Raw genomic sequence first — 24,448 nt, forward strand, 5'->3', positions numbered from 1 at the left:
ATTCTTAAGATTAAAAAAACAGAAGATTCATGACATGAAAAACTTAATTGCTTTCATGACAATTTAGAACAAATTATTGTAGACAAAATATTTTGTTACCAATTCAAATTATATTTTACTGAATGCATGTCAAGACATGAAGAAAATGTGATGGGCTCTAGTTTTATAGAACAATTGTTGGTAATTTGGATTTTCATTCTTAAATGTTCTTACAATATAGTACTGTCCATAAAACAAACTTCATTGTAGTGGACAAACTTGTTCTAAAAATATATATACAATTACAGTAGGACATTTTAAGCAATAAATGGACACAAGGAGACTTTTTATTTATATCTATCGTACCAATGCTGACAATCTCAGTTTTGTGGAGAATAGATACATAAAAGAATAAGTTATAAATTTTATAGATTTTCTAAAAATACTTATATCAACCTTTCTAAAACAATATATATTACAAAAATGGTAAGCAATCTTTTCATAGAATGAGTAAAAAGATTTGCATATAATAATGGTAACATTTCATAATTTTAATTGATACTGGCTGTTTGAAAAAAAAAAGAAAAAAAATTCCCCCCCCATTTTTTACCATCTATGTATTCAATAGTTTTCAATAACCACCAATAAAACCAAGATTTCTGCTGACACTGGAAGTAGGATGAGAAAAGTACTTTACGGTAATACTCGAGTATGACATACTAATCTCTCTTAGGATTTTGTTTAAATACCTTTTTTATTTTAAAAATCATAATACGGTACAGTACTTCGCACTCAAATTCTTGTGAAACAGGACTTCAACTTGGTTTAATTACTTTATAATGTAATAAATTATTATCATTAACATAAAATCCATGTAAAAAGGCCACTGAGCAATAATACAAATGTCTTCTAGGGCTTGTCTGATGAATTTGTTCATGAATGAGCAGGTGAAACTGGAGTAAGACAATGTTAAAGATGAACAGGCCATGAGGGAAAAACCAAATGAAACAGATGAATAGTACTAGGTAGAAAATAATGGAGTGGGAGGCAAAAGGAATGCTAACTATGTTACTGTCTACAGTGCATCATTAAAGGCACACTGTGGGTGGTACCCTGTAAAAGGAATTAATTTAAGATGCCTAAAGTCTCTTACTAAAACAAAATCCATGGAATCTTAAAAAAAAATATTATCACAGTATTTTACCATAAGTTCCTACTCCCAAAGAAAAAGTAAGCATTATGATATTTAATTTGCAAACTACTGTATATCCATTTATAAGTGAAAAATTAAAGTTAATGAAGCAATCCAAAATGCATGTCTTTGTATACATGGATGAATTCAGTTCCCCCTAACACTGTACTATATATACTTCATTTCTTCCATACTTAAAAGGGGGTCAATTTTGGGATTTGCTTATCTCAAAGAAATAATGAATTACAGTACATGAAATATGAAATAAATATTAATTCCACAACCTTCATCAACTAAAATTGACAGTGAAGTAAAAAGCTTTTAACCATAAATTGTATTTGTTTCTTACATGTTGTCGGCTATATAAACGATGAAAATTTTCAAATGTGAAACCTGGGTAATTTTTTCTCAAAAGGCCTATGAAAAGTTGCAATAGCAAGAGACAAGGAAATTACTAGATAAATAAAACAGATCCATGCTTCTCGTACATCCAAAAGCAGTCCATTCATCAAAAAAATGAAAAGGAAGCTACATATTGTTTGAAGTTTTCTGTATCTATTATATTTCCTTAATGATCGGATCTGAAACAGAAAAAAAAATTATTACTGTTATTGTTACTTACAGAAGTTTAATTTTTCTTCCTAAAAGGAATCATGCTAAATTTTCTATAAAAAATTAATTTTTTGTTAGAATATTGAGACAATAAGATGACTAATATACACTAAAAAGTATTGAAAGGTAGAATATGAATTCAATTATTATTCTTGACCTTTAATTTTCTGCAGGATCTAAAACATTCAACTTTGGAGATATGTAAAACATTTTCGCTAAATTCAATTTGTTCACAACTACGTTACAATAATTTGAGCCAAGTTGGATTTATCCTTATAGTATAAGTACTGCGAGTAAAGATTTGGTCTGTCACAAACATTTTCTAAGCAAGATTAATAAATCATAATTTGGCATGGCTTCTGGTGTCCCAAATATAGGGATATAAAACTTAAATACCAATTACTAAGCTTTATTTCATATCTTGAATAATTTAAACATGAATTTAAGAAAAAAAGCTTACTAATAAAATTATACTTTGTAGAGCAAGAACGGTTGCTTAACAAAATGCGGTAAGACACTTTTCTTTGTTATATTGTACAGCACTCAATTTAAGATCTTCATTTATAACTCAACAGAAAAATAGATTCCTGAGAATCACCAAACTAGTATACTCAAAAGGAAGATGTATAATAGTAATGGGGAAAAAAAAGACAACTGTTGCAAAATGGCTGGCAATTACCACTGGTTAAAACAATGGATAAACCATGTCAAGACCAAGTTTTAATCTAAGTCTTGACTGACAGTGTCAGAGAAAAAATTCAACGTTAGGATTTAAAATTGGAATTTGTATCTGGGTCGACAATTATATGCCTGCCGTACAAATTCTTCGAGTCATAAATAGCATGAAGTTTTCCTCTCTGGAGGTAGGGTATAGAGAAAATATTCTAACTGAACAGCTTGACAGGTACGGACTAGTGCTCCGTCTCTGCAACGACTTGTGAAGAGCTGACATGTAAGGAATAGAAAAGTTTGTAAAAAATTTCCAGCACAAAAATCCATGATCGTTCTACCTCAGTCACATATCCTGAGCTGGAACCTGGAAGGTAGGTATGGAACAGATGGATGGAAGAGAGAGAGAATGTGCAAAGTAAGATATACTCTTACAAACAGCAGGGGACCTACCTCTGAATCACTTGGCCTTCCTCTTTTCATAGCACCCCTCTTGGACTGAGACTGGTTGGGGCAAGAATGGGTGGAACTGTGTCAAACACTTAGAGAAAACTGCTGTTGATTAATGCAAGGATTTTGAGACCAGTGGAACCATCCTCAAGCCAATTTGCTTGGCTCAGGTCTCTTTCAAAAGACCAGAGTCCTTGACGGGTACAGCACAGTGGATGAAGGAGTATTGATACTCAGCAGTCCCTTCCACCACAAACCTCAACATCACCCACCTGAGATGTAGACAAGGAGTCCAGAACCACACCGATCCTTAGAGAAAGTACAGTGACAGACAGTCAATTGGTTGATGGTGCCTCCATAGAATAAATATTGTACTATACTCTAAAATCCAAACAGATCTTGAAACGTATAATTAGAGGGCAAATCCTGATATGAATTGGGCTGTGAACGTTCTCTTTCCATTGTCTGGGAAACAGGTCCTGGTGGCAGAGAGCAAGAGCAGTACAGTGTACTGCCTTCTGGTGAATGAGTATAATTGTGTGGTCGGAGGCCAAGAGTGAGCACTAGTCCGGCTTAGCTCATTCCACAGCATGCTAGTACTTTGTGAAAGAAAAAGAGACAAAAGAGACATGTATTATTTCTTCAGTCATGGTCGAGTATAAGCCGTGGTTCCATGCTCAAGAGTAAGAGTTGATACCCCTCAGCTAGCAACCAGGAGCCACCGGTTGCATGTAAGCAAGCAATGATGTCCTAGATAGGTGCCATCTTCCCAATTCAGGATACCAAAGTACAGTCAGACATTCTACGCGAGGGGTTAGATAACAGAGACAGGCGCGAAAAATGTCATTTTCATTAGTAAAATAAATTTTTGAATATACTTACCCGGTGATCATATAGCTGTCAGCTCTGCTGCCCGACAGAAAAACCTAAGGACGAAATATGCCAGCGATCGCTATACAGGTGGGGGTGTACATCAACAGCGCCATCTGTCGAGCAGGTACTCAAGTACTCGATGTCAACACAGAACCAATTTTCTCCTCGGCCCACTGGGTCTCTATTGGGGAGGAAGGGTGGGTCCTTTAATTTATGATCACCGGGTAAGTATATTCAAAAATTTATTTTACTAATGAAAATAACATTTTTCAATATTAAACTTACCCGGTGATCATATAGCTGATTCACACCCAGGGGGGTGGGTAGAGACCAGCATATATGTTAACATTAAGAGCTAAGTATTTCGTATTTCATTTTAGCAGTTATTCAAAATAACAAACATAAAATTAATAAGTACCTGGTAAGGAAGTCGACTTGAACAATTACTCTGCCTTTTTTAAGTACGTCTTCCTTACTGAGCCTCGCGATCCTCATAGGATGCTGAGCGACTCCTAGGAGCTGAAGTATGAAGGGTTGCAACCCATACTAAAGGACCTCATCAAAACCTCTAATCTAGGCGCTTCTCAAGAAAGAATTTGACCACCCGCCAAATCAACCAGGATGCGAAAGGCTTCTTAGCCTTCCGGACAACCCAAACACAACAATAAAAAGCATTTCAAGAGAAAGATTAAAAAGGTTATGGGATTAGGGGAATGTAGTGGTTGAGCCCTCACCCACTACTGCACTCGCTGCTACGAATGGTCCCAGGGTGTAGCAGTTCTCGTAAAGAGACTGGACATCTTTAAGGTAAAATGATGCGAACACTGACTTGCTTCTCCAATAAGTTGCATCCATTACACTCTGCAGAGATCTGTTTTGTTTGAAGGCCACTGAAGTTGCGACAGCTCTAACTTCATGTGTCCTTACCTTCAGCAAAGCATGGTCCTCCTCATTCAGATGGGAATGAGCTTCTCGAATCAAAAGTCTGATATAATAAGAAACTGCATTCTTCGACATTGGTAAAGAAGGTTTCTTAATGGCGCACCATAAAGCTTCTGATTGTCCACGTAATGGCTTAGTCCGTCTCAAATAGTACTTAAGAGCTCTTACCGGGCATAGTACTCTTTCTTGTTCATTTCCAACCAAATTAGCAAGGCTTGGAATATCGAACGATTTGGGCCAAGGACGAGAAGGAAGTTCGTTTTTGGCTAAAAAACCAAGCTGTAAGGAACATGTAGCCGTTTCAGATGTAAATCCAATGTTCCTGCTGAAGGCGTGTATCTCACTGACTCTTTTAGCTGTTGCTAAGCAGACGAGGAAAAGAGTTTTCAAAGTGAGATCTTTTAAAGAGGCTGATTGAAGTGGTTCGAACCTTGCTGACATAAGGAATCTTAGTACCACGTCTAAGTTCCAACCTGGAGTGGCCAACCGACGCTCCTTCGAGGTCTCAAAAGACTTAAGGAGGTCCTGTAGATCTTTGTTGTTGGAAAGATCTAAGCCTCTGTGACGGAAGACTGCTGCCAACATGCTTCTGTAACCCTTGATCGTGGGAGCTGAAAGGGATCTTTCCTTCCTTAGGTATAAAAGGAAGTCAGCTATCTGAGTTACAGAGGTACTGGTTGAGGATACTGATTTAGACTTGCACCAGCTTCGGAAGACTTCCCACTTCGACTGGTAGACTTTGAGAGTGGATGTCCTCCTAGCTCTAGCAATCGCTCTGGCTGCCTCCTTCGAAAAGCCTCTAGCTCTCGAGAGTCTTTCGATAGTCTGAAGGCAGTCAGACGAAGAGCGTGGAGGCTTGGGTGTACCTTCTTTACATGCGGCTGACGCAGAAGGTCCACTCTTAGAGGAAGTGTTCTGGGAACGTCTACTAGCCATTGCAGTACCTCGGTGAACCATTCTCTCGCGGGCCAGAGGGGAGCAACCAACGTCAACCTTGTCCCTTCGTGAGAGGCGAACTTCTGCAGTACTCTGTTGACAATCTTGAACGGGGGGAACGCATAAAGGTCTAGATGGGACCAATCCAGAAGAAAGGCATCTATGTGAACTGCTGCTGGGTCCGGAATCGGTGAACAATAAATTGGGAGCCTCTTGGTCATCGAGGTTGCGAACAGATCTATGGTGGGCTGGCCCCACAATGCCCATAGTCTGTTGCATACATTCTTGTGAAGGGTCCACTCTGTTGGGATGATTTGACCCTTCCGGCTGAGGCGGTCTGCCATGACATTCATGTCGCCTTGAATGAACCTCGTTACTAGGGATATGTTTCGATCTCTTGACCAGGTGAGGAGGTCCCTTGCGATCTCGTACAACGTCATCGAATGAGTCCCTCCTTGCTTGGAGATGTACGCCAAGGCTGTGGTGTTGTCGGAGTTCACTTCCACCACCTTGCCTAGAAGGAGGGACTTGAAGCTTCTCAAGGCCAGATGAACTGCCAGTAGCTCCTTGCAGTTGATGTGCAACTCGCTTTGAACCCCATTCCACGTGCTCGAGCATTCCCGACCGTCCAATGTCGCACCCCAGCCCGTGTCCGATGCGTCCAAGAAGAGAAGGTGGTCGGGGGTCTGAACAGCCAGTGGCAGACCCTCCCTGAGGAGAATGTTGTTCTTCCACCAAGTCAGTGACGACTTCATCTTCTCGGAAATAGGAACCGAGACCACTTCTAGCGTCTTGTCCTTTCTCCAGTGAGCAGCTAAGTGAAATTGAAGGGGGCGGAGGTGGAGTCTCCCTAACGCGATGAACTGGTCCAGTGATGAAAGCGTCCCTATCAGACTCATCCACTGTCTGACTGAACATCGGTCCTTCTTCAGCATGGACTGGATGCATTCTTGGGCTTGACTGATTCTGGGGGCCGACGGAAAAGCCCGAAAAGCTTGACTCTGAATCTCCATTCCTAGGTATACTATAGTTTGGGATGGGACGAGTTGGGACTTTTCTATATTGACCAGGAGACCCAATTCCTTGGTCAGATCTAGAGTCCACTGTAGATTCTCCAGACAGCGACGACTTGACGCAGCTCTTAAAAGCCAGTCGTCCAAATAGAGGGAGGCTCTGATGTTTGCTAAATGCAGGAATTTGGCAATATTCCTCATCAGTTTGGTAAAAACTAGAGGTGCCGTGCTTAGGCCAAAGCACAGTGCTTGGAACTGGTATACAACCTTCCCGAAAACGAACCTTAGAAAAGGTTGGGAATCTGGGTGGATGGGGACGTGAAAGTAAGCGTCCTTTAGGTCTAACGAGACCATCCAGTCTTCCTTCCTGACCGATGCTAGAACCGACTTTGTCGTCTCCATGGTGAACGTCTGCTTTGTGACAAAGACATTCAGAGCACTGACGTCTAGCACCGGTCTCCACCCTCCTGTCTTCTTCGGCACTAAGAAGAGGCGGTTGTAGAAGCCCGGGGATTGATGGTCCCGGACTATGACTACCGCTCCCTTTTGTAGTAAGAGAGACACCTCTTGCTGTAAAGCTAGTCTCTTGTCCTCCTCTCTGTACCTGGGAGAGAGGTCGATGGGAGTTGTTGCTAGAGGGGGCTTGCGCAAGAATGGAATCTTGTACCCCTCCCTGAGTAACTTCACAGACTGCGTCTGCGCCCCTGTTCTCCCAGGCCTGCCAGTAGTTCTTGAGCCTGGCTCCCACTGCTGTCTGAAGAAGGTGGCAGTCAGACTCTGCCTCTAGAGGACTTGGAACCCTTCTTCTTGCTCCCACGTTGACTTCCGGCACGAGCACCTCCTCTGCTGGAGGCTCTGCCACGAAAGGGCGGAATGAACCTTGACGCTGGAGTGTCCATCCTGGGTCTAGGCACGGAGGGCAAAGGGGTGGCTTTGCGTGCGGATGACGCCACCAGGTCATGGGTGTCTTTCTGGATCAAGGAGGCAGCAATCTCCTTGATCAACTCTTCAGGGAAGAGACACTTCGAGAGTGGAGCAAACATAAGCTCCGACTTTTGACATGGGGTGACTCCAGCTGACAAGAAGGAGCAAAGGTGATCCCGCTTCTTGAGGACCCCAGACACGAAAGAAGCCGCAAGCTCACTAGAACCATCCCGTATGGCTTTGTCCATGCAGGACATGATGAGCATGGAAGTTTCCTTATCAGAAGGGGAGGTCTTCCTGCTCAACGCTCCCAAACACCAGTCCAAGAAGTTAAAGACTTCGAATGCACGGAAAACTCCCTTCATAAGATGGTCCATATCCGAAGGAGTCCAGCAAATCTTGGAGCGTCTCATAGCCAGCCTGCGGGGAGAGTCTACCAGACTTGAGAAGTCGCCCTGGGCAGAGGCAGGAACTCCCAAGCCGAGAACTTCTCCCGTGGCATACCAGACGCTAGATCTGGAAGCAAGCTTGACCGGGGGAAACATGAAGGATGTCTTCCCAAGTTGCTTCTTGGACTGCAACCACTCTCCCAGTACCCTTAAAGCTCTCTTGGACGAGCGAGCGAGTACGAGCTTCGTAAAGGCAGGTGCTGCTGACTGCATGCCTAAAGCGAACTCAGAGGGAGGCGAGCGTGGTGCTGCAGACACAAACTGATCCGGATATAAATACTTGAACAGCGCAAGCACTTTCCTAAAGTCTAAGGAGGGAGGCGTGGTCTTGGGTTCTTCGATGTCCGAGTGTTGGTCGTCAAGATGTGCAGCTTCGTCATCATCAGAGATACCATCGTCTGAATGTTGAGGAGGAAGAGGCAACGGAGTAGGCTGGACGGCTGAGTCCGGCAGCACGGGTGCATGCGTGGCTGCACTGGACCCAACGTCATGCCACTGTTGGTCAGTCTGAGAACTGGCAACAACCAAAGCTGAGTGGGTGCGCAAAGCGTCTACTCCCGACTGTGGAAGGATAGCGGAGACCACCGTGGGTTGCGGAGGCTGACGCACCGCGTCAAAACACGGCAGCCTAACTCCACCCTCCTGTTGTTGTGGTAGCTCACGCACGGCAACGGAGGGTTCCGTGCGTCTGTGAACGTCAGCATGCGTCTGGCAGGGTCGACTGCGCATGGGTGGAGGAGCTCTCACAGCTGGAGTGTGGGAGCAGGCAGCCTCAGCGTCTGCTGGGCGCACAACCGTGGCAGGTTGTAGGCTAACGGGTGCAGCGTCAACCTTCTCCGCACGAAACTCCTGCATAACAGCAGCTAACTGAGTCTGCATAGACTGCAGCAAAGACCACTTAGGGTCTACAAAAGCGGCAACAGACGGAGTTACTGTCCGTTGTGACTTAGGGTCTAAAACAGCGGGTGCGGCAACAGACGGAGTTACTGCCTGTTGCGGTACCACTTTGCCTCTCTTAGGAGGTGTGCAGTCGTCGGAGGACTGCAGCGAGTCCGAACTGACCCAGTGGCTACATCTGGGCCGTTGGACTTGCTCGGAAGGGACCTTACGTTTAAGAGGCCGTGAGACCTTGGTCCATCGTTTCTGTCGAGAAACCTCTTCCGCAGACGAGGAATGAACGGGCTCACTCGTCTTCTTGTGGGTGGCACGATCTAGGAAAGATACGTCCGAAACCACGGAGGGAACGTCTGTCCGCTGATTAAAGCCTGTCGAACCCTTTGGTCGTACGACATTGCTTCTCCCCTGGGCTTGGGAGCTTGCAAGAGGTCCCGGACTGGGAGGACGACAGGCACGAACAGACGCACCCTCATGCGTAACACTGACACTTTTCACTGCACTGACACTCACTTCACTTCCCACTGCACTTTTACCTTTCAACTCCCTGACGTCAGCCATGAGTTGATTGCGGTCATTCGCCAATGACTCGACTCTCTCACCTAGAGCCTGGATGGCACGCATCATATCTGCCATTGAAGGTTGATGAGAGCTAGCAGGGGGGTCGGGTGCAACCACTACAGGGGAAGGAATAGGTTGAGGGGCATGGGGAGAGGAAAAATCAATTGAGCGAGACGAACTCCTCCTGATCCTATCCTTCTCTAGCCTACGTGCATATTTCAGGAATTCTTGAAACCCGAATTCCGAAAGCCCAACGCATTCCTCACATCGATCTTCCAATTGACAGGCTTAACCCCTACAATTGGAACAAACGGTGTGCGGATCGATAGAGGCCTTCGGAAGACGCCTAGAACAGTCCCTAGCGCTACACTTCCTGTACTTGGGGACTTGAGAAGGGTCAGACATCTTGAATTAGTCAAAGGGGGGAATTCAAAATCTATCCAAGTCGTCAACAAATAATCCAAAATCCAAAAAAGAATGCAAGGAAGTATTGAAGATAACTTCTGCACAGCGATAGCTAATAACCAGAAATGAATACTTCACCAAATAACGTGAAAATCAATCCAGAAAACAACAGCGTATTCAATAGGTCTTGCCGGTGGCACGACAGAGAGAAAATTGGTTCTGTGTTGACATCGAGTACTTGAGTACCTGCTCGACAGATGGCGCTGTTGATGTACACCCCCACCTGTATAGCGATCGCTGGCGTATTTCGTCCTTAGGTTTTTCTGTCGGGCAGCAGAGCTGACAGCTATATGATCACCGGGTAAGTTTAATATTGAAAAGTGCAAATTCGCGAATGCTTGGTGCCCTAGGGTGGAATAACTCCTACCCTAACCTAACAACTCACTGTGCCTTGCCTACACTTGGATAATTAACACACCAAGTAATGCCTAATACTGTTTTTACTTGGTTTCTATCACAGTATAGTTGTTCCTATCTAGTAATACTGTATAACACTCACCGATACTGTAATATATATTACAGTAATATACTACTATCACTACAGTAAAGCTCAACTGTACTTTAAGTGTTCGCTGACTCACCGCACACATAGCCTACATTCACAAGAAACATTATTGTAATTCTGTAATGTACAATATGTATACAATTTAAGATTAACTAAATGTACATATTTTATATAACGACAACTAACCATTTTCATATGAAGTTCTACACAGTCACCCTTTAATATGACGCAATTCCTAATGCATTAGTGTCATCTTCTGTAGGGAATCAGTCTAACATTTACAGTAGCCCAGTAATGACATTTATCCCATCTTCTACTTCAATAAGTTAGAAAATTAAAAGAAAATGATGATGAAAGTATCATTAATAACATTATAATTATTGCGTAAATGCATACAGCTACAATAACAGCCAAACAAAATACAGCTGTTTTGTTATGAAATGAATCAGGTATCAGCTGTTTTACTTGTATCTCAATCATCGTACAATAATAAACAAAGTACAGTTGCATAAGACTGAAATTTTACATTAAATCCTTATTCACTATGGAGAAAAGATCTTCAAGAAAATATACTCCTAAATATTAACTAACAAGCTGTAAATGAAAGCAAGAAAATAAACAATATTCATAGCTGCTATTCTGTTTGGAATCGGGGAAAACTGTGTCCATAACTAGGAAACAAAAAGGAAATTTAGTGGGAACCTATGAATGTGTAAATCGCAAATTAAATGTAAATGCTGAATTTAGATGATAACATTACAATGTGTCTGAAAAACCGAGAATATAGTTTTGTTATAAAACGATATAAATAATTTCCAAAGCTTTATAATCGAGCACCACAGACAGAGCTAAAAACTATAAATAATCATGCATCGGCAACATGAATGAAACTCAAGTTAACGGGTATTCTAATTGCATATTGTTTATTAATAGGGTAGTAGTTTGGAAGGATTGATTAAAAATCATATACTCATTTTGTTTAAGGTATATAGAATTATGTTTAAGTAAAATAAGAGTATTTACAGGTAATTCTATCTTCATTTATTTATAGGACTCCAGCTGTTTTTCACATTTTTGCCAAGAGATGGTGGTTGCTGATATGTAAACATTGAGTGAATTATTATGTAAACATTGTGTTAAAACTCACAAATTGTGTTTTACTTTTATATTTTCTTAAACAGAAATAAAGCTTATTTTATAAACTAAAAACAAATATCCTAGTAATAATTGTTTCTTTTAGGAAATATGAAATATAGTTTGGTAGCATGCCTTAATCAGCTGATTTGGAAAGCATACAACCTAAACAATGGAAAAGATTATAATTCGCTATGTTTTTACTTCTAAATACGATACTAAAATGTGAATATTACATGCATTATTATTAGATAGAGTTAAGTGAAACACCAGTTTAATCAAAATCAGATTTATTTTAAATATAGCTGTAATTTTTTTACCACAGTAAATGGATATACAGTGTACAGCGAGAGAGGAAAGTGGCGCGAAGCAAGTGCAGTGCAAAGGAGCATGGCCTATTTTAAATCATCGCGCCGCAAGAATTTTTAACGCGAATACGTGAATTTCTATTTAATAGGTATTGCGGTTTTCTGTATCACGTATAAGTGAAATCGCGAAATATAGACTCGCGTAAAGTGCGGGCTGACAGTATTTCCAACAGAGAAAGGAGCAACATTCCACCATGAAAGGAGGTACTCAACTTTTTCTAACAACTGGCTAACAGAAAAAATGCAGGGCCATGCATCTCCCACTAGCCTGGCTACCATGGTATTCAAACCAGCCACACAAACCCTAGCCCCAAGGCGGTGCAACTCTGGCAAGTGTGGTGCAACCGATATAGTTAAGCCAGCCACTTGAGCCAAGTCACTGAACCATACATCTCCAGCATGCCACCCAGGCCATAGCAAGACACCATGCATAGGGCCACAGATCTCTACCCAGATTAACTATCAGTACCCACTCACAAGCCATAGTATGGGGCTATTGTCACAGACCACAAAGGGCTGGGAGCCAGCCATGACCCATCCATACCACCTGAAAGAGGACTTGACATAACTGACCTCCTTGAATGTCTTTGACTTCTGAGAAGAACTGACAGAATTAGAATGGGAAGAGGAAGAGAAGGAGAGGGATAGCTTCACATGACATGTATCCTTACTATAAATCACCCAGGAGTTGGTGCCTTGTCCAAAAGAACCAATCACCCAATACCGGTGAAAAAATAGGTCACTGTTGAATTGGTTTTATTTTGCAACCTGATCAAGAGGGTACCAGCCGATCAGGAAACTTTGTAGCTGCTCAAAGGTGAACAGTGGTAGCCTGCTGTGTACCAAGAAAAAAGTGACTATTCTGACAAGCAGGTGGGCAGGGCTATCCTTCGCGCCACCTGTTGTTAACTAAATACCTTGTTAACGATTCCCTGGACAGTCTTGCACTGCTAAACACATATCCTTATCTTAAAAGATGAAAGTTTTGTAAATGCATAAGAATGAATGAAAAGAATTCAATAGTAAAAGTGAACAGTATTTACTGCAAGGTATGCAATATATCAAATAAACCGACCGCGCAACTACATGTCTTTTCAGTACACCCTTGCCCCATGTAATAATTTCAATGCTTACTAAATTCTGTACTGTAACAAGTACAATATTACAAAATTCAATAATAAATATAAATAACTTAAGGATAAGCAAAAAAAAAATTCATGCAACACTTACAGTAATGTGTTCCCTATACCCAAAGATACAGGTATGCGCTTAGAACATATATTTTTCTCTTGATGATTCATGCCTGTTCATTAAAGTGTATATTTCAAAATGTGCCAACAGAAAATTTCAACATTCACCATAATATAGTACAGTATACCTTTGTTGCTAAAATAATAAATAACATCATCATGAATGTATATAATGCTTACAGTTGCATGTACAGTACATCAAACTAAGAAATAAACACCAAAAACACTTCTCTTTCTTATTTTCTCTATGACTCACACCTCTTTCTCCAGTATTACTAGCTGCTTACAGCGCTTTCTTTGTTGGAAGTTGACAGTTACATAGCGCTCTCGACCTAAAATCTTCACTTGGTGTCCATAACCACATACTGTATCAAGTGATTATGGGCAAGCACCTTTTTTGTAAAATGGGAGGAATGTGCAAAGGGCGTATATTACCAGAGAAGCAGATGGGCACTTAGGATCTTAAAATGATATTTTAATTATAAAATAAATTTTTTAATATACTTACCCGGTGAATATATAATAGCTGCAACTCTGCGGCTCGACAGAAAACACACTCAAAAACTCGCGAGCGATCGCTATGAAGGTTGCGGGTGTGCCCACCAGCGCCACTATCGGCCAGATACCACTCTTGCATGTAAACAAACCCTTCAATTCTTCTCGTCCCGCTGCGTCTCTATTGGGGAGGAAGGGAGGGCCTTTAATTTATATATTCACCGGGTAAGTATATTCAAAAATTTATTTTATAATTAAAATATCATTTTTAAATATTTAACTTAGCCGGTGAATATATAATAGCTGATTCACACCCAAGGCGGTGGGTAGAGACCAGAGTTAATTAAGTTTACAGCGTATAAGCTAAGAGTTTTTGACAGTTATCAATATAACAAAACCAAAATATATAGGTACCTGGTAAGGAAGTTGACTTAGACGATTACTCTGCCTTATAAGTCTGTCTTCCTCACGAAGCCCAGCGATCCTCTTAGGATGCTGAAAGACTCCCAGGAGCTGAAGTATTAAGGGCTGCAACCCATACAACAGGACCTCATCAAACCCTTAATCTGGGCGCTCTCAAGAAATGACTTTGACCACCCGCCAAATCAATCAGGATGCGAAAGGCTTCTTAGCCTTCCGTACAACCCAAAAAAACAATATTAAAAACATTTCAAGAGACAGATTAAAAAGGATATTGGAATTAGGGTAATGTAGTGGTAGAACCCTCACCCACTACTGCACTCGCTGCAACGAATGGACCCAGTGTGTAGCAGTCCTCGTAAAGAGTCTGGACATCTTTTAAGTAAAATGACGCGAACACTGACTTGCTTCTCCAAAAAGTCGCGTCCATAATACTTTGCAGAGATTTATTTTGCTTGAAGGCCACGGAGGTTGCTATATCTCTAACTTCGTGCGTCTTAACCTTAAGCAAACATCGGTCTTTCTCATTCAAGTGAGAATGAGCTTCTCGTATTAAAAAAATCTGATAAAATATGACAAAGCATTCTTTGACATAGGCAATGAAGGTTTCTTAACTGAGCACCATAATGCCTCAGATTTACCTCGTAACGACTTAGTACGAGCTAAATCGAACTTAAGAGCTCTAACAGGACATAATACTCTTTCCAGTTCGTTGCCTACGATCTCTGATAAGCAAGGAATATCAAAAGATTTAGGCCAAGGACGAGAAGGCAGTTCATTTTTGGCCAGGAAACCAAGTTGAAGTGAACAAGTGGCTTTTTTTCTGTAGAAAAGCCGATGTTCTTACTGAAGGCATGAAGTTCACTGACCCTTTTAGCCGAAGCCAAGCACACTAGGAAAAGTGTCTTGAGGGTGAGATCCTTCAGGGAGGCTGAATGTAATGGCTCAAACCTGTCTGACATGAGGAACCTTAGGACCACGTCTAAGTTCCATCCAGGAGTTGCCAAACGACGTTCCTTAGAGGTCTCGAAAGACTTAAGGAGATCTTGGAGATCTTTATTGTTGGAAAGATCTAAGCCTCTATGTCGAAAGACCGAAGCCAACATGCTCCTGTAGCCCTTAATCGTGGGAGCTGAAAGGGAGTGAACCTTTCTCAGATGTAAAAGAAAATCTGCGAATTGGGCTACAGAGGTACTGGACGAGGACACAGATGCTGACTTGCACCAGTCTCGAAAGACTTCCCACTTCGACTGGTATACTCTAATGGTAGAAGCTCTCCTAGCTCTTGCAATCGCACTGGCTGCCTCCTTCGAAAAGCCTCTAGCTCTTGAGAGTCTTTCGATAGTCTGAAGGATGTCAGACGAAGAGCGGGGAGGCTTTGATGGACATTCTTTACGTGGGGCTGACGTAACAGATCTACCGTTAGAGGAAGACTTCTTGGAAAGTCTACCAGCCATTGAAGTACCTCGGTGCACCACTCTCTCGCGGGCCAGAGGGTAGCAACCAACGTCAACCTTGTCCCTTCGTGAGAGGCGAACTTCTGCAGTACCTTGTTGACTATCTTGAAAGGTGGGAATGCATATAAGTCCAGAAAAGACCAATCCAGTAGAAACGCGTCTATGTAGATTGCTTCTGTATCTAGGACTGGAGAGCAATAGATTGGTAACCTTTTGGTCAACGAGGAGGCAAAGAGGTCTATGGTGGGTTGACCCCAAGTAGCCCAAAGACTCTTGCCCACGTCCTTGTGGAGGGTCCATTCCGTGGGTATCACCTGACCCCTCCGACTGAGACAGTCTGCCAAGACGTTCAAGTCCCCCTGGATGAATCTCGTCAACAGGGAGATGCCTCGAATTCTTGACCACAAGAGAAGGTCCCTTGCGATCTCAAGCAGCGTGAAGGAGTGTGTGCCTCCTTGCTTGGAGATGTACGCCAAAGTTGTGGTGTTGTCTGAGTTGACCTCTACCACTTAGTTTCGAAGAAGCTTTCTAATATCATCAAGGCCAAGTGGACTGCTAATAGCTCCTTGCCATTGATGTGCATGCTCTTCTGACTTGAGGTCCACAGACCCGAGCATTCCCGACCGTCCAGGGTCGCACCCCAACCCAAATCCGACGCGTCTGAGGACAACACGTGGTTTGGGTTCTTGACTGCTAGGGATAGTCCCTCTCTCAGACTGATATTGCTGTCCCACCATTTCAGGCATGCCTTTACTGGTTCGGAGACTGGGAATGATACCTTCTCTAATGTCTTGTCCTAGTTCCAGTGAGAGGCTAGATGGAACCGGAGAGGCAGAAGGTGTAGTCTCCCTAGTGAGACAAACTGCTCCAGGGATGAGAGAGTCCCTACGAGACTGTTCCAACTCCTGACTGAATAAACGTTTCGTTTCAGCATTAGTTGGACTTCGAGCAGGGCTTGACTGCGAATCTCCATCCCCAAATATAGAATAATCTGGGATGGGATCAGTTGGGACTTTTAGGTTGACAAAAAGTCCCAACTCCCTGGCCAGACTCAACGTCCAATGTAGATCCTGCAGACAGCGAAGACTGGACGATGCTCTGAGAAGCCAGTCGTCCAAGTACAGGGAGGCTCGGATCCCCGATAGATGGAGGGATTTTGCCACATTCCTCATGAGCCTCGTAAACACGAGAGGCGCAGGACTGAGGCCAAAGCACAGGGCTCGAAACTGGTACCCCACATTCCTGTAAACAAACCTCAGAAACGGTTGGGAATCCGGGTGTATAGGAATGTGGAAGTATGCCTCCTGAAGGTCGAGAGAGACCATCCAGTCGCCTTCCATAAATGCTGTCAAGACAGCCTGGTAGACTTCATCGTGAAGTTTGTCTTGACAATGAACACATTGAGCGCACTTGCCTCTTACGTACTCCTGCAGTGAACATGGCTGCCAAATCATTGGAGCCATCCCTGAGGGACTTGTTCCTGCAGAGAACGTGGCTGTCAGATCATTGGAGCCATCCCTGAAAGCCTTGTTTATGCATGACATAATTGTACAGCAAAACTTCAAACGCTCGAAAATAGCTCTGAAGTCGACCTGTAAAATCTTGAAGCGTCTCATGGCCAGGCGCCAGGGAGAGTCTATGAGGTTTGAGAAGTCTATCTGGGCAGAGGCAGGAACTCCCAAGCCGAGAACTTCTCTCGTGTCATATCAGACTCTCGCTCTATAAGCCAGCTTAAAAGAAGGGAAAGCAAAGGCTGTCTCCCCCAAACTCCTCCTGGTGATAAACCAGTCGCCTAGCAAACGTAAAGCTCTCTTAGAAGAGCGAGAGAGCACTAGCTTATAAAACAACGGCTTCGAAGTAGCTAGGCCTAGTGTAAGCTCTGACGTTTAGGCGAACGAGGAGCAGCAGTTACAAAAAGATCCGGACAAAGATCCTTAAAAATCAGCATGATTTATTTAAAGTCCATAGAGGGCTAAGCAGCTTTAGGCTCCTCTCCGTCTGACAGAGTCCTCAAGGGAATATCAGTAGGAGGGGGAACAGCAACTTCCTCATCTTAAGGAACCTTGTCCGACAATAGCCGAGTCTCAAGCAAGGGAGAGACCTACCGTGGTGGCAATGCTTTACAAGCAGAGTCCACACGCACTGGTGCATTAGTAGCGGACCAGGACGCAACGTCATGTAACTGCTTGACAGTCTGTGAACTGTCAACAACAACAGGTGCGTGAGGACGCACAGCGTCCACTCGAGACTGCTTTGACCGCCTAGACTGAGCAGTCAAAACAACTCTAGAATGCGGAGGTTGACGCTCAGCGTCAAAACAAGTCAACTCCGATTGTTGGCGAACGTCCTGAACGTCAACAGGAGCATCAGCAAGTGGCCTAACGTCCAAATGTGGCTGAAAATCCACACGAGACCACATCGAGTGTGGTTCTAAACAACCTGACTGACGTGACTTGGCTACGCCAACGTCAACAGGACGCACAAAGGAACGTTAGGGTGGCTGAAGGCCAGGATCTCGATGAGATAAACGGCTAGGCTCAACGGACTTATCGGCAGAATAGTCTTCCATAAGGGAGGCAAGCTTATTCTGCATGTCTTGCCGTACAACCCATTTAGGATCAACGGGAATGGTTGCGGTAAGAGACGAGGGTAACGTCTGTGACTGCAAAACCTTGCCTACAAAAAGATTCTCGGAGTCTGTGTTACGCTTTTGTTTAGGCGGCGAGCAGTCTTCCGATGACTGCATAGGGTCAGAGCTGTCCTAATAGTTAAAACCAGGACGCTGGACCTGTCCTGAAAGGACTGACTTTCGCTTAAAGGGCCTCGAAACCTTGTTCCACGGTTTCTTATGCGAAAAGCCTTCGGATGACGAGGAGAAAATCGTCTCTCTCGCCTTATGGTAGGGGTGATCTTGGTAAGATACACCCGATACCATAGAGGGAACGTCTGTTCGCTGATCAAGGCCTCTCGAACCCATAAGTCGTACGACATTACTTCTCCCCTGGGCTTGGGAGCTTGCAAGAGGTCCCGGACTAGACGAACGACAGGCACGAACAGACGAACCCTCGGTCGCAACACTGATAACACTTTGCGCAATATCACTTTATCACTACGATTTTCTGTTTTGCACTTATTTCACTGAAATCGAATTTTTAAACAAATCACATTAGGTATGAATAAAACTGATTTCTACCTGAAGCACGCAATTCTACCCTCATCAAAAGGTTGTAATTGCGAAATCAGTCGTATAATGTAAGCACATTAATACCAGCAAAAAACAGTAAACATATTTTAAGATAAAAAAAAATCAGTGGCTGGGGGAGAGACTAAACACTAGTTCATTCAAAACTACGTTTTCAATCTCTCACCGTACAGTGCCTTGGGACGAGAATAAAAACTAAAAACGTTTTATCCTTTCTCCCCGTACAGAGACTAGGGACGAGAGTAACTCGAGAACAACGTTACTCGCTTGGGACGAGATAAAGATCGGAACGTTCTCTCTCCTCTCTCTCTCTCCGTCTCTATCTCTCTCTCTCTCTCTCTCTCTCTTGATTTCGCACCGAAGAGAAGAGCCCACTTACCTTTCGTCAATAAACAGGTTATTTGACCAAAGGAAAAAACTGAAAGGTTTTTCAATTAAAAGTTCCTTTAAAATAGTCTTTAAAACATTTAAGCTTTGAAAGAAAAAAGAACAAAACGTCAGAATCGATTTACTCTTTCTGCAAAGTGAAACCGTGATACTCTCTCTCTCTATCGTAACGATAGAGCGCAAACTGCGTAGCATAAATAAACTAAACGTTAGTTCATCTTTGAAACAGTACGAAGACTATTCAAAGAAAAAAACTATCATAAAATATTTACTAAAAATATTTCATTTAATAAGTTTTAAATCATTAGCTCTGTAAAAGTTATTTACGATTGAAAAGGGCTCAACGTTGTTTAACTTCGGTTTCCAAGTTAGGACCGCCTACTCTCAGGAAAGGTCGCATATAAACAAATCATTAAAATTTATTTTGATGTTTATTATAAATGGAAAGCTAATCGAAGAGGCCTAATAAAGGCGGTTGAGATATAAAATATATAGAGGAAAATCTATAATTAATTTATAACGTGATAAGATAATTGCTAAAAGCCTAAAACACACTTCCGTCTAAGGGAAGGGTCGGCCATTTAAAAGTCAAAGAAAGTCCATACTCTCTCTCTTGTCATCAAAAATTAAATCTATCCAAAAACGAGTTCAAGATTTAAGATGAAGATAAAACACCTGCACTGCGAAAGCTCAAACCAAAATGAAGTACTTCACCAAATATGTTGAGAAAACTCCAGGTTCTACAGCGAGTATTGATACGTCTTGTCGTCAACGTCGACAGAGAAGAATTGAAGGGTTTGTTTACATGCAAGAGTGGTATCTGGCCGATAGTGGCGCTGGTGGGCACACCCGCAACCTTCATAGCGATCGCTCGCGAGTTTTTGAGTGTGTTTTCTGTCGAGCCGCAGAGTTGCAGCTATTATATATTCACCGGCTAAGTTAAATATTTAAAAATATGCACTTATGAATGTATGACTTCTAGCCTACATCTTATAAAGCTAAACATGGTCCTGATCCAAGCCAATAGTTTAAAACATTTGAATGAATGAACCATTTATAACTAACCTGCAAGACAAGGATGACCATTTCAGTTAAAAAGTAAATTCCATGCCAAGGAGAGGGACCATCAATATCCTGTAAAAAGAAAAAATATACTTTCATGCTACATAAAAACTGCATACACCAAATAATATGGGTCTAATTTATTCTGTTAAAACAGATCACATGCAACCCCTATTTGATGATTCACTTGTCTATATTTCAAATTTAGAGCACTGGCAAGCATTAGTCCTGCTTGCATGTCTATGACAATTTGAAGTACAAAATCATTTGCAAAATTTTTAATAACTATTAGTCTTCGTATTTTCTTGATCTACCAAACAAAAAACTCCAAGATTAATCTAGTTATAAACAACCTTCTTCAACAACTAGGATTGGTGACTTGATAAGAACAGGTTCACCATAAGTTATTACAGAATAAACCATTACCCAGCAAAGAAATATCATTATTATTATTATTAGGGAGGCAGATATAATAGCTGTTGCAGGTGTTGAGGTGCCAGTGATGGGAGATGAGAATTAGAGATTACAAGAGCGGAAGTGAAGAGAGCACTAGATGAAATGAGAGCAGGAAAAGCACCTGGTATGAATGGTGAGAGGGCTGAGATGTTAAAGGAAGGAGGTGTAACTGTACTGGAATGGTTGGTGAGATTGTTTAATATAAGTTTATGTTGTCAATGGTGCCAGTGGACTGGTTGATTGCATGTATTGTAATGGTGCCAGTGGACTGGTTGTATGCGTGTATTGTAATGGTGCCAGAGGACTGGTTGTGTGCATGTATTGTTACGCTGTACAAAGGTAAGGGAGATGTGCATGAGTGTTGTAATTCTGGGGGTATTAGTTTGTTACGTGGTTGGGAAAGTGCATGGTAGTGTTGATTAATAAGATTGAGGATAAAACAGAGGAAGCATTCTTAGAAATCCAGGGTGGTTTTACAAGAGGCAGTGGATGTATGGATCAGATTTTTATAGTTAGGCAGATAAGCGAGTAATATTTAGCAAAAGGTAGGGAGGAATATGTTGCATTTATGGATCTGGAGAAAGCTTATGACAAGGTTGATAGGTAAGTGATGTGGAATGTGATGAGGTTATATGGAATTGGTGGAAGGTTGTTGCAAGCATGTGTTAGGATAAAGAATGAAGCGAGTGAGTGGTTTTCAGTTAGAGTGGGGCTGTGACAGTGATGTGTGATGTTGCCATAGTTGTGCAATTTGTTTGTTGATGGAGCTGTAAGAGAGATGAATGCTCGAGTGCTTGGTCGATGATGGAAAGTGATAGATGAGAGTGATCATGAGTGGGAGATGAACCCATTGTTGTTTATGAATGATCCTGTATCGGTTGCAAACTAGGAGGAGAAGCTGTGTTGATTAGTGACAGAGTATAGAAGGGTGTGTCAGAGAAGGAAGTTGCGAGTTAATGTGGTAAGAGTAAGTTATGAGATGCATGAGAAGGGAGAGTGGTGCTAGATTGAATGACATGTTGAATGGAGAGTTACTTGAGGCAGTAGATCAGTTCAAGTACAGTATTTGTTACTAGAAATAGTGGAGTAGAAGTAGATGTACTTCAAAGAGTGAATGATGTGAAGTGGGGGCAGTAAAGGAAGCAGTAAAGAATAGAGGGGTAGGGATGAATATAAAGATAATTCTGTATGAGAAAGTGATTATACCAACTGTGATGTATGGATCGGAGTTGTGGGGAATGAAAGTGATTGAGAGATAGAAACTGAATGCGTTCGATATGAAGTGTGCGAGGAGTACGGCTGGTGTCTCTCGATTGGATAGAATTAGGAACGAAGTTATTAGGGTGAGAATGAGTGTAAGAAATGAATTAGCAGCTAGAGTAGATATGAATGTGTTGAGGTGGTTTGGCCCTGTAGAGAGGATGGAAAATGGCCATTTGCTGAAGGTGATGAATGCAAGAGTTGATGGGAGAATTCCAAGAGGAAGGCCAAGGTTTAGGTGGATGGATGGAATGAAGAAAACCCTAGGTGACAAAAGGATAGATGTGAGAGAGGCAAAAGTGTGCTAAAAATAGGAATGAATGGAAAATGATTGTGACATAGTTCCGATGGGCCCTGCATATGAAGTTTCATTCGTAGTGGAAAACAGGGGAGGGTGGGCTGTGGCACCCTTGCAGTGCCAACCAAACTCGACCGAGCACCTCGTCATGAAAAATGGAACGACGAGAAGGAAAATCCCCTTCTGTTTCTTTTTGTATATTGGCTAGCTCCCAAAATTGGGGGATGTGCCATGGTAGATAGATAGATAGACTATCATTAAAATGCAAACTACAACCTTAATTAAAAAATCAGATTGTAGTACTACAAGTCCCAAGACTCCAATAAGGAAAGCAGCCCAGCATGGAAAAGAAACAGAAAAATTAAGAATAAACTATAAAGTAGGAATACAAAAATAATACCAATTAAGATAAATAACACCAATTAAGATAAATAAGAAAGTTGCAAAAATAAGTTACAGATAACTATGAAATGAGAATTATGCCAACTTGCTCAAGAAAAGAATTTGCACTAAGTGTGATCTTCAGAATTCCCCCAATTTAACTATTTGATTGGGAAGACCATGACACAATTTGGTCATATCTGGAAAAACTTCTACAATATGTACTGTATTGAGCTATACAAAAGCAAACAAATTTTTCAATTATCCTAGTAATACATAGTAGATGACATAGTATGGAAAGGTCTGAATACAAAAGACTTAGTATTTCTTTTAACATTATATCAAACATACAAAATGAGGTAATTGAATGATGATGCCAGAGATTAATGTTCATATCAAGGATAAGGAATTTAATAATAATTCAGGAGAGTAAGCTGTAGTAAACGAGACAAGAAAAATCTCCAAATATAAGGAAGAATAAAAAATGTAAAACCTTTCTCAGGATAGAGAGCTCCCGATAAAGTACAATTTATTTTGTGCTATTGAGAAATAGACAAGTCAGATACAGCACCTATAAGTTTGAATGAGCTGTATCTAGTTAAAGTAACATTGTTAATGAAAATTAAATAAAAGGGTGGGGATGATCTAGTGTCCTAGACCTAACACCAATCATACTTTTCTTTAGGGTTGATCTTCCTCCCCAAACACCACACAATTTTAGCTAGATCTTTGTCGAGAGATGCAACAACAGCAGGTCTACACTCAAGAGGTGGGACTGAAGCAAAGGGAGTAGAATTTTCTGCATACACACCAAGCCTGTTTTAAGGCAAAGCCAATGGCCTACCTCCATCTATTTCACCAGACCATACATTTGTCTTTTTTCAATCTTGTAAATCCCATCTACCTTGACATTGCAGCCATAAATTGTTGACCATTCACAATTAAGATTAGTTTTTCCTTATCTACATTGATATTACTAGAATAACAAAAAGGAAAACACATAGCTTATTCTTTACACCTTCAGTTGGTTTCTATTTATTTTCTTATTAACTATAATTATATAGAGCTGCTTGATGAAATTGAATAAAAACTTATATATTTATTAAACTTTTGACTGTCAAATTACTCCACACTTGTTTTTTTTAAGAATTCTAAAGATTTAGTAGAAAATATACTGCTAAAAAATAAGGCATCTTACTATGATACTATAAATAATTTTCTTCATTCATGTTAAGTTTTAAAAAAGTTTTATATTACATGATATGATTCTTATCATTCATGGGTTTGACATCTGCAGATTTGATTATAAGCGAGGAAACAAATACTTTAGGTTTTTACCTTTTTTACAGCTTTTATGCTGATTTCATTTCTAGAAACTCAATGGTTTTCTATCTTTGCAAATGTTAAGGGCCTACCATATTGTCTTTATTCCTCAAAGGGCAGAAAATAAGAGAAATTTATCTCTACCACAACCTTATCTTTCAAGAGTAAACCAGCCAGGCTTCTGCACACCATATTTTTTTCTGGAGACATGCATAAGTAGTCTGCTAGGTTATGGCATTAAGTTGCCAAAAATGTTGAACTCTAAATAGAAATAAGAAGGGTCCCTATAATCGTAATATTAAACTACAACGTTTTCTTTTCAAAATGGCTTGCAGCTCAAGGGTATACATACATCTAAATTGGACATGCTGATGGCAACTGCACCTCTGTACAGGTCAAGCATAGTGCAAGGTATAGAGAGCATAATTGCAACCCACCCATACCATGGAATGGGGCGTAATCTCAGCGCTACACCAACTGTTGAAGAAAAA

The 24,448-nt window shown here is 41.6% G+C and overlaps 1 protein-coding gene across 3 annotated transcripts in view; it reads right to left on the minus strand.

Moving 5' to 3' along the window:
- Positions 1-308: 308 nt before the first annotated feature.
- Positions 309-24,448, minus strand: part of LOC137652230 (vesicle-trafficking protein SEC22a-like) — a 58,947-nt gene continuing 34,807 nt past the window's right edge. For all 3 annotated transcript variants that reach the window (XM_068385465.1, XM_068385468.1, XM_068385467.1), the window contains exons 5-7: positions 24,310-24,434; positions 20,243-20,311; positions 309-1,752 (exon numbers count right to left, since the gene is read on the minus strand). In XM_068385465.1, the coding sequence (XP_068241566.1) occupies positions 1,552-1,752; positions 20,243-20,311; positions 24,310-24,434 (395 nt within the window). In that variant the 3' untranslated portion in view covers positions 309-1,551. The remainder of the gene's footprint in view (positions 1,753-20,242; positions 20,312-24,309; positions 24,435-24,448) is intronic.

This window comes from Palaemon carinicauda, chromosome 13 (genome assembly GCF_036898095.1).
Source record: "Palaemon carinicauda isolate YSFRI2023 chromosome 13, ASM3689809v2, whole genome shotgun sequence".
NCBI lineage: Eukaryota > Metazoa > Arthropoda > Malacostraca > Decapoda > Palaemonidae > Palaemon > Palaemon carinicauda.